This window comes from Amblyraja radiata, chromosome 39, assembly GCF_010909765.2.
Source record: "Amblyraja radiata isolate CabotCenter1 chromosome 39, sAmbRad1.1.pri, whole genome shotgun sequence".
NCBI lineage: Eukaryota > Metazoa > Chordata > Chondrichthyes > Rajiformes > Rajidae > Amblyraja > Amblyraja radiata.
In genome coordinates, this window is record NC_045994.1 from 14,507,674 (window position 1) to 14,523,233 (window position 15,560).

General features: G+C 45.4%; 1 protein-coding gene across 2 annotated transcripts in view; it reads right to left on the reverse strand.

Moving 5' to 3' along the window:
- LOC116967248 (tetraspanin-15-like) overlaps positions 1–13,586 on the reverse strand; it is a 140,506-nt gene extending 126,920 nt beyond the window's left edge. Inside the window, exon 1 of one of the 2 annotated variants that reach the window (XM_033013710.1) lies at positions 13,250–13,586. In XM_033013710.1, coding sequence (XP_032869601.1) covers positions 13,250–13,342 — 93 coding nt within the window. In that variant the 5' untranslated portion in view covers positions 13,343–13,586. The remainder of the gene's footprint in view (positions 1–13,249) is intronic. The other variant, XM_033013709.1, reaches the window with a different exon arrangement.
- Positions 13,587–15,560: the final 1,974 nt, after the last annotated feature.

The following is a 15,560-nucleotide window of genomic DNA, read 5'->3' on the forward strand; positions in this document are numbered from 1 at the left end:
CCGGAGAGCCTTACCCGTGCAAGACTCATTCACACTGCAGTAAATTGGGTAATTGGTGGCCCACGGTGAGTGTTCACTCTATTAAATTACAATTATGTTTGATATTCTTCATTAGAGTTCTGTTGTTCACATTTCCCTCCATTAGTTGAGTGTGCAGAATCTTGGTTGGTCATCAGTTCTTGCTCATTGTGATAGTTCTTTGTGGATGAATTGAGGCATGGATGAGTTGAGAAGCAAATCATTTTTCTTCAAATGTGGGATCCATCGTAAACCAATACAGGCCTCCAATGCTCTTCCTAAATCTCCCAAGATCTAATTTCCTGTGCTGTACTGTACTGTCCAATTGTTCTATTTTCACTCCAAATTTAACATTTTCTTCCTGTTGGCAGGATGTGAGGCAAAGGGGACAAGAGTGTAAAGAGTATAGAACACCCCCTTCACGAATGCATATAACAGATCCATTAGGCGTTATGTCTTGCTGGTGAAAATGAAGAGACGGACTCTGACTAAATGACTCTAAAACAGGACATTGACTGGGTATTTTTAATTGGCAGAGACGTATTCTTACCACTGGTTCACTTTAATGATTTAATTACATTATCGCAGAAATGTCACAGTAAGCAGACATGGCAAGTGTAATGTGATTCTACTGAGATTCCTTATATTAATCACCCCACCATTACTAATACCTCTGACAGACTTGAACCAAGTGCTGATTTTCATCAGACACGGCTGGAGATTGGAGATTTAAAGTAGACCTAGAACAGTGGCGCTGTTAGGCAGCAACTCTACCGCTGCGCCACCCCGCATTTTCTGCCCATCTTCCTCTCAATATTCATTCGAATCAACATTCAACTCTACATTCATTCGATTTAGGAGATTGAAGGATGCATGACAGATATCAGATGGTGGGACCAGCTTGAAGGATTGCACACATTTTTGTCCCTCATTTATTCCCATGTTAATAATCAAGATACTAAAACTTCATAAAAAGTTACACACAAAGTACTGGAGGAACTCAAGGCAGCATCTGCGTAGAGAATGGAGAGGCGGCACTCAGAGTTTTGATCAAGATTCCAGCAACCTCTTTTTGTGTTCAAAGCAGTTACAACTGATGCTCAGGGTTCCGAAGGGCCTCGACACAAAACATCGCCTATTTCCTTCGCTCCGTAGATGCTGCCTCACCCGCTGAGTTTCTCCAGCATTTTTGTCTGCAACTGATACTCATTCTATTTACTATCAAAGGTAGACGCAAAATGCTGGAGTATCTCAAGCTGAAGGGTCTCAACCCAAAACATCACCCATTCCTTCTCTCCAGAGAAACTGCCTGTCCCGCTGAGTTACTCCAGCATTTTGTGTCTACCTTTGATTTAAACCAGCATCTTCAGTTCTTTCCTATATTGTTTACAATCAATTTCTTTCCATGAAGTGATGGTGGGTTTCAGGAACTTTATAAGAAAAATCTCCTGGGAAAAGAAGGTTAAGGGCCAAGTGTTGGTAAATAGACAATAGGTGCAGGAGTAGGCCATTTGGCCCTTCGAGCCAGCACCACCATTCAATGTGATCATGGCTGATCATCCCGAATACACGCTAGAATTTAGAAGATTGAGGGGGGATCTTATAGTAACTTACAAAATTCTTAAGGGGTTGGACAGGCTAGATGCAGGAAGATTATTCCCGATGTTGGGGAAGTCCAGAACTAGGGGGTCACAGTTTAAGGATAAGAGGGAAGTCTTTTAGGGCCGAGATGAGAAAATCATTTTTTACACAGAGAGTGGTGAGTCTGTGGAATTCTCTGCCACAGAAGGTAGTTGAGGCCACAGTTCATTGGCTATATTTAAGAGGGAGTTAGATGTGGCCCTTGTGGCTAAAGGGATCAGGGGTATGTAGAGAAGGCAGGTACAGGATACTGAGTTGGATGATCAGCCATGATCATATTGAATGGCGGTGCAGGCTCGAAGGGCCGAATGGCCTACTCCTGCACCTATTTTCTATGTTTCTATGTTTCTAATCAGTACCCCGTTCCTGCCTTCTCCCCATATCCCCTGACTCCGCTATTTTTAAGAGCCCTATCTAGCTCCCTCTTTAAAGCATCCAGAGAATCTGCCTCCACCGCCCTCTGAGGCAGAGAATTCCATAGACTCACCATTCTCTGTGAGAAAAAGTGTTTCCTCGTCTACGTTCTAAATGGCTTACTCCTTATTCTTCAACTGTGGCCCCTGGTTCTGGACTCCCCCCCCCAACATCGGGAACATGTTTCCTGCCTCTAGCGTGTCCAAGCCCTTAACGATCTTATATGTTGCAAATGGGATTGGAGGTTGAGGGAGACTGTGAGCCGACGGGCCTGTTTCTGTGTTACTTGGATTTATGACTCCAAAGCATTGATTGGCCATTTTTAATTAGCAGAGGGTTTTCTTGCCACTTGGTTTTTTACTTTAATGAGTTCATTACATTGCTGGAGAAAGTGTCACCATGAGCAGACACAGTGAGCCTAATGTTCTTCAGCAATTCCTTTATTAATCACCTCAACCAGCACTAAAACCTCTGACAGACTTCACCCAAGTACTAGACAGCTCCTCAAGCACAACCAATGCTTATTGTGCACAGCAGGAGACAGAAATCTAAAGTTGGCATGCTACTATGTTATTTTCTTGTTAGTTAAACATCACTGGCAATCTAAATTGCCCTATGATGCATTAACTACTGACTGTGGAATCTCAGCTCTTTAGCCTGAACATTCCTCACATCACAATTAAACTCTATCATCAAAGTGACACCACTGGAATGTGGGTGTTGCTGAAGAAGTCCTGTCCCAAAATGCCACCTATTCCTTTTCACCAGAGATGCTGTCTGACCCGCTGAGTTTAGTTTCGTTTGGAGATGCAGTGCTGAAACAGGCACTTCGTCCCACCGAGTCCACACCGACCAGCGATCCCCGCACATTAACACTATCCTACACACACTCTGACCACATTTTTTAATATTTATACCAAGCCAAATAACCTACAAACCTGCACGTCTTTGGAGTGTGGGAGGAAACCGAAGATCTCTGGGAAAGCCCACGCAGGTCACGGGGAGAACGTGCAAACTCCGTACAGACAGTACCTGTGGCCGGGATCGAACCCGGGTCTCCGGCGCTGAGAGGCATTCGCGGTAAGGCAGCAACTCTACCGCTGCGCCACCCTGATGCTTGTGCGAGAAAACCGAAGATGTCGGAGAAAACCCACGCGGTTAACGGGAGAACATACAAACACTGTACAGACCGTACAGACAGCATCCGTTGTCGGGATCGAACCCGGGTCTCCGGCGCTGTGAGGCAGCAACTCCACCACTGTGCCACCCTCCACCGAGTAACCCCAGCAAGTCACTCCAGCGTTTTGTGACCATCTGGCAATGCCTCATTAAGACAGGGTGCCGAATGCCTGGTTAAAGAGGTGGACTTTAAGCCACTTCATTGAGCAGGAGAGATAAAGTATTCGACAATTATGTGCCAATATCATCTTTAAATTATAAAACACACTTGCTCTTCATAAGGACCACTGTAAGGAAAAATGATGCGAGCCTTCTGCTAACCTCCTTCACACTGACCATGTTGCCATTTTGGCCTAGTCCCATTTGCCCACATTTGGGCAATATCCCTATGACTCTTTCCAACCATATATGTGCCTGATGAAGGGTCTCGACCCAAAACATCACCTATTCCTCTTCTTCAGAGACGCTGCCTGCCCCGCTGAGTTGCGCCAGCATTTTGCGTCTATCTTCAGTGTAAATCACCTTCTGCAGTTCCTTCCAACACAGCCCCCAATTGCCTGCTCGACATTGGAAATAGTTACAGTGAGCAGTAGGCTTTGGGGCACAACCTCATTCTTCTTTGATTGAGAAGGAACTGCAGATGCTGCCACAGATTAGAAGGCACAAAGTGCCAGAGTAAGTCAGCGAGGCAGGCAGCATCTGTGGGAAGAGTTTAAGAAGGAACTGCAGATGCTTGAAAATCGAAGGTAGACAAAAGTGCTGGAGAAACTCAGCGGGTGCAGCAGCATCTATGGAGCGAAGGAAATAGGCAATGTTTCGGGACGAAACGTTGCCTATTTCCTTCGCTCCATAGATGCTGCTGCACCCGCTGAGTTTCTCCAGCATTTTGTCTACCCTCATTCTTGTTTGTTTCTTTCCAATGCTAACAAGATATTCTTACACGTTGCTTGTCCCTCAATATCACATTCCCTTCAAGTTTGCTCCACGCGTTTGCTCTGGATTTTAGCTGATCTTATTATTTTTTGTTTTGTTTTGGCAGGGCTGATTTTAATTGAGGATGCACTATCTGTCAGGCAGCGTGTTTGGAATCCTACAAATTACACATATCCCCTCTCTGATCGCACTTTGTTCCGCTCAGATTTCATCTCCTCCACATACTCTAGGCATCTTTAAAAAGATTGCCGTTTCATCTTTGGCTCTGACATCCATTGGTTTCTTTAATCCTTGCTCCCCACCCGCAAACCATCGGCAAGGATTCTGTTTGTTCTCGCTGCAGTTGCGAAGGCTGGGGAAGACTAACCGGGGAATCTCTCTAGAATTTAGGAGATTGAGAGGGGATCTTATAGAAACTTACAAAATTCTTAAGGGGTTGGACAGGCTAGATGCAGGAAGATTGCTCCCGATGTTGGGGAAGTCCAGGACAAGGGGTCACAGCTTAAGGATAAGGGGGAAACCCTTTAAAACCGAGATGAGAAGAACTTTTTTCACACAGAGAGTGGTGAATCTCTGGAACTCTCTGCCACAGAGGGTAGTCGAGGCCAGTTCATTGGCTATATTTAAGAGGGAGTTAGATGTGGCCCTTGTGGCTAAGGGGATCAGAGGGTATGGAGAGAAGGCAGGTACGGGATACTGAGTTGGATGATCAGCCATGATCATATTGAATGGCGGTGCAGGCTCAAAGGGCCGAATGGCCTACTCCTGCACCTAATTTCTATGTTTCTATGTTTCTATGAACCAGGGGAAGTGTCGGGGTGGGCGATGAGCAGAAGAGGAGGAGCAGAGACATGGGAGGAGTGGAAAAGAAAGACATTGTGAGACGTTCTCATGCCACAGGTGGCTGTGGAGGCCAAGTCAATGGATATTTTTACGGTGGAAATTGATAGATTCTTGATTATTTTTTAATTTTTTAAATTTTATTAGAAGTACAATAATGTGGTGCCGTAGATACCTAATATATATTGACATGTTACATTTTATATACAACATTTGTTTATTTTTTTAAAGCAGTAAAAGAAAGAAAAGAAAGAGAATAGTGGAGAAATAGAGAAGTGCGTGATACCGAAAAGTGAGAAGAAGGAAAGGAGAAGAGAGAGAAAATAGAGAGAGAAAAAGAAGAGATGAAAACAGGAGATTGAAGGAGAAATAGCTATCTATTATTCTTGACCACCCTTCACCCGATCCTGAAACAGTTAATGCCTACGGTTATGTTGCACCCGTATGCTTGTAAGAAGTCGATAAATGGAGACCAAATCAATAAGAATAGATTCTTGATTAGTATTGTTGTCTGAAGTTATGGGGTAGAAGGCAGGAGAATGGTTTTGAGAGGGAAAGCCATGATTGTACGGGGGAGTACACTCGATGGGCCGAATGGCCTAACCCTGCTCCTATGACTTAGGAACTTATGAACTCGGAGGGCTCGGTATTCAGTCGCTTGCATGCAGCGCTAGAGGAGCTACCTAAGAGCGGCAGAGACCCGGGTCTGATCCTTGTCTGCTTGGTGTTTGTATGTTCTCTCTATGACCGCGTGGGTTTTCTCTGGGTGCTCCGGTTTCCTCTCACACCCCAGAGACGTACTGGTTTGTAGATGAATTGGCTGAGGTAAGATCGTAAATTTTCCCTAGCGTGTAGGATAGTGCTAGTGTATGGGACGACAGATGGCACAATGGGCTAAGTGTTCGGCTGGCAACCGGAAGGTAGCCGGTTCGAATACCGCTTGGAGTGCATACTGCCGTTGTGTCCTTGGGCAAGACACTTCACCCACTTTTGCCTGTGTGTGAATGTGTGTGAGTGATTGGTGGTGGTCGGAGGGGCCGTAGGCGCAGATTGGCAGCCACGCTTCCGTCAGTCTGCCCCAGGGCAGCTGTGGCTACAGAAGTAGCTTACCACCACCGAGTGTGACTGAGGAGTGAATGAATAATGCGATGTAAAGCGCCTTGATTATTAGAAAGGCGCTATATAAATCCCATCCATTATTATTATTATTATTATGCTGTGATCGCAGACTGGCGTGGACTCGGTGGGCCAAAGGGCCTGTTTTCACGCTGAATCTATCGTCTAGATTCGAGAGACTGGAGTCTTGAGTCTAGAGACTTGGCCACGACTGACCAAAGTGATTAAGCACGTTTCTTCCGGTGTCAGCAGAAACCAACACATCTGGGAGATGAGATACAACTCCCATTATTAACTCACAGAAAAAGACAGGAGCACATTAGGGAAGGTTCTGGATTGAGACAGCAATTAGAGGGAATGCAGTCAGCTCGATAGCCTGCACAAAGCATCACCCTGACACACTTCGCAACGGCCAGCCTGATCTTAGATTTATCACTGGGCCTTCCATCCGTGATCAAAGACTTGTTTCAAAATCAATTCTGGCCCCTTGAACAGTCTGCAGCACACAGTGCCTTGAGCTTTCTCCCAACACCGGGATCGATCAAGCCTGTCTATCTCTTGGGAACCGCTCAGGAACACTGCAGCCCACGCTGTTAGTATTGGCTTATTATTGTCCAACGTACTGAGGTACAGTGAAAAGCTTTTGTTTGCTCACTAACTAACCAGTCTGTGGCGCAGCAGTAGAGTTGCTGCCTTATTATGCCCATGTCCCACTTAGGAAACCTGAACGGAAACCTCTGGAGACTTTGCGCCCCACCCAAGGTTTCCGTGCGGTTCCCGGAGGTTTTTGTCAGTCTCCCTACCTGCTTCCACTACCTGCAACCTCCGGCAACCACCTGCAACCTCCAGGAACTGCACGGAAACCTTGGGTGGGGCGCAAAATCTCCAGAGGTTTCCGTTCAGGTTTCCTAAGTTGGACAGGGGCATTATAGGCTGAATGATAGTGGCACAGGCTGAATGCACAGTGTTTATGGCAAGGTAATCTTTCTCTGGGTGCCTAAAATTTTAGTTAATTAAGTTATTATATTGGATGGAAGCTGCATACCAAATCTTGTTGCACCTCTGTGCAATGACAAAAAAGATATTATTATTATTATTATTATGTTAGAATCTTATATGTTAGTATCTTATAGAAACTTACAAGATTCTTAAGGGGTTGGACAGGCTAGATGCAGGAAGATTGTTCCCGATGTTGGGGAAGTCCAAGACAAGGTGTCACAGCTTAAGGATAAGGGGGAAATCCTTTAAAACCGAGATGAGAAAAAAAATGTTCACACAGAGAGTGGTGAATCTCTGGAACTCTCTGCCACAGAGGGTAGTTGAGGCCAGTTCATTGGCTATATTTAAGAGGGAGTTAGATGTGGCCCTTGTGGCTAAGGGGATCAGAGGGTATGGAGAGAAGGCAGGTACGGGATACTGAGTTGGATGATCAGCCATGATCATATTGAATGGCGGTGCAGGCTCGAAGGGCCGAATGGCCTACTCCTGCACCTAATTTCTATGTTTCTATGTTAGGGAATCAAGAACCAGAGGGCAAAGGTTTATGCGAGGAGAAAGACCATGAGGGAGTGGGGGCTCGGAAAGCAGAAGTCATTAAAGAGATAAAGGGCGTGTGAGGTATGTGGGGTCAGGAGAGATTGGACCAGGGATAGGATGTAGTCGGAGTACGTGAAAATTATTTCAGTGGGACAGAGGCAGGCAGAAACAATGGGCCTGCTGCCCATCTGTGGCAATAAGTACAGCTCTTGCCAGCAAAGCCCACATCATAGTACATAAATAATTGCATATAAATTAATTAATGATAAATAAATTAGCAAATGACAATTTCAATGTATGGTCACCGAGGTAACTTAGAGAGGATGCTGACACTCACATAATAAAAGTAGGAAGCAGACTGATCCATACTTTTCATTAAACCGCAAAGAAACAATAATCTTTTTAAATCAAAGAAATGCCAGTGAAATATCTCTGCTCTGCAACAAAAATTAAGAAGTGTTCAGCAGGAAGAATGCTAGAGGGAGCAGGAGTTTAATTTATCCCGGTCCCTTTGATCTAAAGCACGCCTGACAGAGACATCGAGGCAATAAAGGGAAGTTGCAGAGGTAATGGTGAAATCTCACTTTAATTTACTGACAAGCAGAACATACTCGGCAAGGTCCCTCCGCAATCAATTTTCTCATTTTCATGGAATAAAAATATTACCGTCCCCACACATCTTTGGCAACAGAAAGACTTTTATTCATGCATGCCCTGCACAAGTCGCCCATTGTCCACGCAATACACTGCACCTGGTTTAACCATTCACTTGGCTGAAGCAGACACAAATTAATCCTCTGCACTCCTCCAAATCCGTTCACGACAAATAGCCCTTATGTTAAAACTGTTCAGTTTAGTTTAGAGATACTGCGTGGAGACAGGCCCTTCGGCCCACCGATGCCGCACCAACCAGCGATCCCCACACACTAATGCCCCTGTCCCACTTAGAAAAGCTGAACCGAAACCTCTGGAGACTTTGCGCCCCACCCAAGGTTTCTGTGCGGTTCCCGGAGGTTTTTGTCAGCCTCCCCACCTGCTTCCACTACCTGCAACCTCCCGCAACCACCTGCAACCTCCGGGAACCGCACTGAAACCTTGGGTGGGGCGCAAAGTCTCCAGAGGTTTCCGTTCAGGTTTCCTAGGTGGGACAGGGGCATTACACTTAATATAAGTAGATGATTTAATCCACTTACAGCATTGCCAGAGTCAGCGAGTGTGTCTCTCCACTATCATTGTACATAAAATGGCAAAGTCATTATAGCACAATGACTACGGATAATTTACAATGATGTATTGGGATAATCGGGATAATTTACGATTCTTACCCAAGACAATTAACCTATAAACCTGTACGTCTTTGGAGTGTGGGAGAAAACCGGAGCACCCAGGGAAAACCGGGAAAACGTGCAAACTCCATATAGTCAGCACCTGCAGTCAGGATCGAACCGGGATTCTGGTGCTGCCGCGCTGTGCCAACTCTACCGCTAAGCCTCCGTGTCCATTTTGGTGTGTATTTATACTCCATGTTCTCCAGTTCAATTTCAGCCAAAAGTAGAAGGCCAGAGTGTACTGAAGAAAGCCTGATTAGCTTTCTCCATCATAGAAACTTTCCCACTAACTTTCTGTGGTGTTTTAAACACAATGTTTCCAGACTATAATTACAAACAGGGGGTGGGGGGGCTACTGCCTCACAGTACTGGTTTGCGATCCTGACCTCGGGTGCTGACTATGTGAAGTTTGACCCTGTGACATTGTGGGTTTTCTCCGGGTGCTCTGGTTTCCTCCCACATTCCAAAGGTTAATTGGCCTTTATAAATTTGCCCCTAGCGTGAAAGGAGTGGATGAGAAAATGGGAAAACATAGAACTAGTGTGAACGGTCTGATCAATGGTTAGCATGGACTCAGTGGGTTGAAGGGCCTCTTCCCATGCTGTATCTTTCAATCAAAACATCTATAATTAGAATTTTTATATGTGAATTTTGCTTTCCAATCCTCTTGCATCCTCTGGGTTGATCATCTCGATAGGGGCTAGTGGAGTCAAGGGAGATGTGGAGAAGGCAGGCACGGGTTATTGATAGGGGATGATCAGCCATGGTCACAATGAATGGCGGTGCTGGCTCGAAGGGCCGAATGGCCTCCTCCTGCACTTATTTTCTATCTATCTATGAGTGTGTTACTGATAATTCAGAAACCTCCTCCCTTGAGCTGAATTTTACTGTCAACTGGAAGCAATGTAGCTGCTACAAGCTGCATGTCTTCAAACCACATCGCAGATTATTAAATACACCGTGGTTGCATCGCTGTGACATTCAACGTTTTAAAAAACAATGCAATCCTCAGGATACCCATAAACTCCAAGAAATAATTGCAGCAGTTACACTGAGGGACTGTGCCAAAGTGGGGTGGGAGACAGTGCCAGGATATGCATGGTGGCTCTGCTATTTCATATACAATGCAGAGACACACATGGTGACACTGCCAAAGTAATGAAGTGCTGGAAATCTACTGTCCAGTTGACAATAAAATTCAGCTCAAAGGAGGAGGTTTCTAAATTATCAGTAACACACTCGTTGTATCCATATACATCGAGATGATCAGTTCACATAGTAAAATGACAATTCTTTGATAAAGGTTGGAAGAGGCCATGAAGTAACTGGACAGGTTAACCCTATTTCACCTCCATGAACTCCGCGACACATCACATTTGGCGTTGAAAATTTGACAACTGAAGTTCTGAGTAAAAAGAGAATTGCATGGAACTTTAGCCTCAGTCTGTAGTGCTAAAGGGGCTGTCCCACTGCGGCGACCTAATTGGCGAGTTTACTTATTATAAACAAATAGTTTGCCCTCGACTCATACTCACAGCATGGTGGACACGAGGTCCTAGGAGGCCTTTGCAACTCTCCTTCATGCTCGAGAGTGGTCCCCGCGTACTCGAGGCCTCAGCTAGGTCGTGGAGTAATTTTCAACATGCTGAAAAATGCCCGCAAGTATAAAAAGGTCGCCATGGGAAAAAAAAAAATCGATATTTGTTTTACTCGTAGGTTTAGTCGAAGTAGGTCGTAGTAGGTCGGCATGTTAATCGTAGGTAATCGAGGGTAGTCTAAGGTAGTCAAAGGTAGTCGTATAGTCTTCAACAAAGTCGAAGGGAGGTCGTCTTCACTCTCCACTATTCGGTGTCCAATTTTCCCGAAGCTAGTCTTCAACATAGTTGAAGGAGGTTGAAGGAGGTCTTCAACATGACACTTTTTCTAACTCTCCAAAAATCTTTTAAACTCGCCAATTAGATCGCCGCAGTGGGACAGCCCCTTAAGTGTATTATATAGTAATTTCAGGATTTAACCTGGGTGTCTGGCACTGTGCTGCCCGATCCTTATCCCTCCATTCCCTGCATAGCCATGTGCCTATTTAACAGCCTCTTAAATGCTGCTTTTCCATCTGCACCCATCACCACAGCATAGGCAGCCACCACTCTATGTAAAACTTGCCCCAACCATCTCTTTTACACTTTGGCCCTCTCACCACAACTATGCCTTCTAGATTCGACATTTGCACCCTGAGAGAAAGAATTTGGAATTTCCCATAACTAAGCCTCATAATTTCATAAACTTCTATAAGGTCTCTCCTCAAACTCTGGTTTTCCAGGGGAAACAATACAAATGTGTCCAATCTCCGCCTTATGGCTAATACCACCTAATCTAGGCAGCATCTGGTAAATCTCTTGTACACCCTCTTCAAAGCTTCCATATTGTGCAATGGGACAAGTAGAACTGCACACAAATCTCCAAATGGTGCCAAACCAAAGCCTTAAGAGCAAAACCCAAAATGCTGGAGTAACTCAGTGGGTCAGGCAGCATCTGTGGAGGGAATGGACAGGTGAAGTTTCAGTTCAGGGCCCATCTTCAGGCGCTCAACGTCGCCGATCCATCCTCTCCTCAGATGCTGCCTTACCCGCTGAGTTCCTGCAGCATTTTGTGTTTTACTTAGGATCTTAGCAAAGTCACACAGCACGGATACAGGCCCTTCGGCCCAACTGGCCGATGCAGCCCAGGATGCCCCATCTACACTCGTCCCACCTGCCCGCAGTTCCTTGCAGTTTCTTCTGTCTCCAAAGTCTTAAGAGCGTGTTGTGTCTTGAACAGGCAACTTATTATAAACAAATAGAATTCAGTTGCGTAAGAAGTAAGGCAAGCAGAGACAAGGCAGAAGAAGCCCAGTTTCGATTTGACAAGAATCTTGTATCTACCTTGAGCAAGTGGGGAACCTTTAATTAAACCACAGATCTAACTCCGAATATTTGACAGCATTAAAGAATTTGATAAATCTCTTCACACCCACCCGCCCCCCACTAAAAAAAAAACACAATTTTGCTGCTGGTGCTGTTTCTCATTTATCTTTCAAACCAAAAACAAAACCTATTAATTATGTCTGCAGATGTAATTTTATCCCCTGAAGGGACTTCGCCTTTAATGGGGAATTGGATACAAGGCCAAAGTAAACGAGGGCAAAAAGTCTAATCAAGGATGAAACATCTACAAGTTGCAATAAACAAAGAAATATAAAAGTTATTATGGGAAGGAATAGACGTCCAGGGTCGCTCCTAACGTCCATCTAAATCCCACAAGTTCAGGTTCAAGTGAGTTTATTGTCATGTGTCCCTGATAGGACCACGAACAACCTCAGTGGTTGAGTCACCCGCCTTTAATAAGTACTTTCTGACTGGCGATGTTTGTTTTAAATTCCGAAAATAGACACAAACTGCTGGAGTGACTCAGCGGGGACAGGCAGCATCTCTGGAGAGAAGGGGTGGGTGGCGTTTCGAGTCGGGGAAGAGGGAGACACAGAGATAAGGAAGGGTAGGGGTGTGAAAACGAAACATCAATGCAAATCAAGGAAAATGTAATATTGTGAGCGAGGAGATGGCAACAGCATAGCATAAAATGTAGCTGGGGGAACAGTCAGACTGGTCGGAGAACTGTGGTGGAGAGAGGAGAGGAGTTACTTGAAGTTAGAGAGTGGTGAATCTCTGGAACTCTCTGCCACAGAGGGTAGTCGAGGCCAGTTCATTGGCTATATTTAAGAGGGAGTTAGATGTGGCCCTTGTGGCTAAGGGGATCAGAGGGTTTGGAGAGAAGGCAGGTACGGGATACTGAGTTGGATGATCATATTGAATGGCGGTGCAGGCTCGAAGGGCCGAATGGCCTACTCCTGCACCTAATTTCTATGTTTCTATGTTTCTAAATCGCTGGGGTGTAAAATTCCCAAGTTAAATATGAGTTGCAGGTAGACAAAAGTGCTGGAGAAACTCAGTGGGTGCAACAGCATCTAAGGAACGTTTCGGGTCGAAACCTTTCTTCAGACTGATTATCTATGGAACGAAGGAAATAGACAACGTTGCCTATTTCCTTCGCTCCATAGATGCTGCTGCACCCGCTGAGTTTCTCCAGCATTTTTGTCCACCTTCGATTTTCCAGCATCTGCACAGTTCCTTCTTAAACACAATGCGAGTTGCTGTCCCCCCCAAATTCGCGCCGGGCCTCACACACTCCGACGGAATTTCCCCTGCACTCACCGAGAAGAGAGTGGCGGAGATTGTCAGTGTTAGTTTCAGGATGAAGTAGACCGCATCGGCGCCCGTGCGGCGCAGACGTGAGCGGCCGCTCATCTCCCCGGCTCCAGCGGCTCCGGACCCGGCCACACACGCGGGCAACAGCCGGCCAGCCAGCACTCGGGCCACCTCCAGCTTCCGCCCCTGCAAAACTGAAAGCAAAAGCAGCACCAGCTGCAGCCCGGCTCACTCACTCACTCACTCACTCAGTCAAAGTTCTTCTCCTTTGTCTCGTCCCCGCACTGACTGCTCAATCCAGCCCTGGCACCGACCAGCATTGAGCTCCCACTATGTTTTGAGGTCCTGTTAACACAACAAAGGGACCTGTTTCTCTATCTGAAGAAGGGTTTCGGCCCGAAACGTTGCCTATTTCCTTCGCTCCATAGATGCTGCTGCACCCGCTGAGTTTCCCCAGCAATTTTGTGTACCTTCTGTTTCTCTATCAATCTGTGTTTGAGGGGGGTCAGGAATGGTTGGACCAAAAGGGCAAGGAACAGGACTCAAAAATATTGGGAGCTCAGTAATGGTCCACATTTTAACCTCCGTTTACTTTGTTCTCAACTTCTCAAACCTAACAAACCTAGCTTAGAACAAGAGGTGTGTGTGTGTGTGTGTTCCTGTGTCTTTCTCTGTATGTATGTGTGTGTGTGTGTGTGTGTTCCTGTGTCTTTCTCTGTATGTATGTGTGTGTGTGTGTGGGGTTGGGGGCGGAAGAAGGGAGCCACAATATTTATAAGGGCTACTTCTTTGTAACTTTGTGCCTTGTGGCTACTGTTTGGTGTACAGTGTATGAAAAAATAAAGAATTTCACTGTACATGATGTGACAATAAAATATCTATCAGTCTGAAGAAGGGTCTCGACCCAAAACGTCTCCAGAGCCGCTGCCTGGCCCGCTGAGTTACTCCAGCATTTTGTGTCTACCTGTGATTTAAACCAGCATCTGTAGTTCTTGCTGACATCCATCTATCTATCTATCTATCTATCTATCTATCTATCTATCTATCTATCTATCTATCTATCTATCTATCTATCTATCTATCTATCTATCTATCTATCTATCTATCTATCTATCTATCTATCTATCTATCTATCTATCTATCTATCTATCTATCTATCTATCTTTTCTTTGAACATCATCTATTTTGTTGTTAGACACAAAATGCTGGAGGACAGGCAGCATCCATAGAGAGAAGGATTGGATAACGTTTTAGGTCGATTCCCTCCTTCAGACTGATGATTTGTTTTTGATCTCTGTTGTCGTTCACACCTTGCCCTCCCTTATCTCGGTGTATCCCTCTCCCTTGACTCTCAGTCTGGGGAAGGGTCTCGACACAAAACGTGCAAACATCCTCTCCACATTCATTCTATCCAGGTCTTTCACTATTCGCTAAGTTTCAATGAGGTCCCCCCCTTTATCCTTCTAAACTCCAGCGAATACAGGCCCAGAGTTTTCCAATGCTCACCATATGTTAACCCACTCATTCCTGGAATAATTCTTGTAAACCTCCTCTGGAGCCTCTCCAGACCCGGTACATCCTTCCTCAGATCTGGGTTCAAAACGGCGCACAATGCTCCAAATATATGTAACATATGCATATGCTGAGAGAATGGAGTGGCTGGACTTCTACACGCTGGAGTTTAGAACGATGAGAGAGGATCTTATTGAAACATATAAGATTGTTAAGGGTTTGGACATGCTAGAGGCAGGAAACATGTTCCCGATGTTGGGGGAGTCCAGAACCAGGGGCCACAGTTTAAGAATAAGGGATAAGCCATTTAGAATGGAGATGAGGAAACACTTTTTCTCACCGAGAGTTGCGAGTCTATGGAATTCTCTGCCTCAGAGGGAGGTGGAGGCCGGTTCTCTGGATACTTTCAAGAGAGAGCTAGATAGGGCTCTTAAAGATAGCGGAGTCAGGGGATATGGGGAGAAGGCAGGAACGGGGTACTGATTGGGATGATCAGCCATGATCACATTGAATGGTGGTGCTGGTTTGAAGGGTGGAATGCTGGCTCGATGGGCCTACTCCTGCACCTATTGTCTATGAAATATAAGTAAATAATCTTATGATTATCGGTGTGGAAGATCACTTCAGATTTACATGGGATTGTAGATCCATCTTCCACTCTAGGTATTTGCAGGCCTATCTGAGCCTATCCTTACTGGTGGACCAAGTTATGTGTAAACATAATCCAGACTTATAGAAAAAGCAGTTTAAGGATACATCATAGATAGACACAAAAAGCTGGAGTAACTCAGCGGGACAGGCAGCA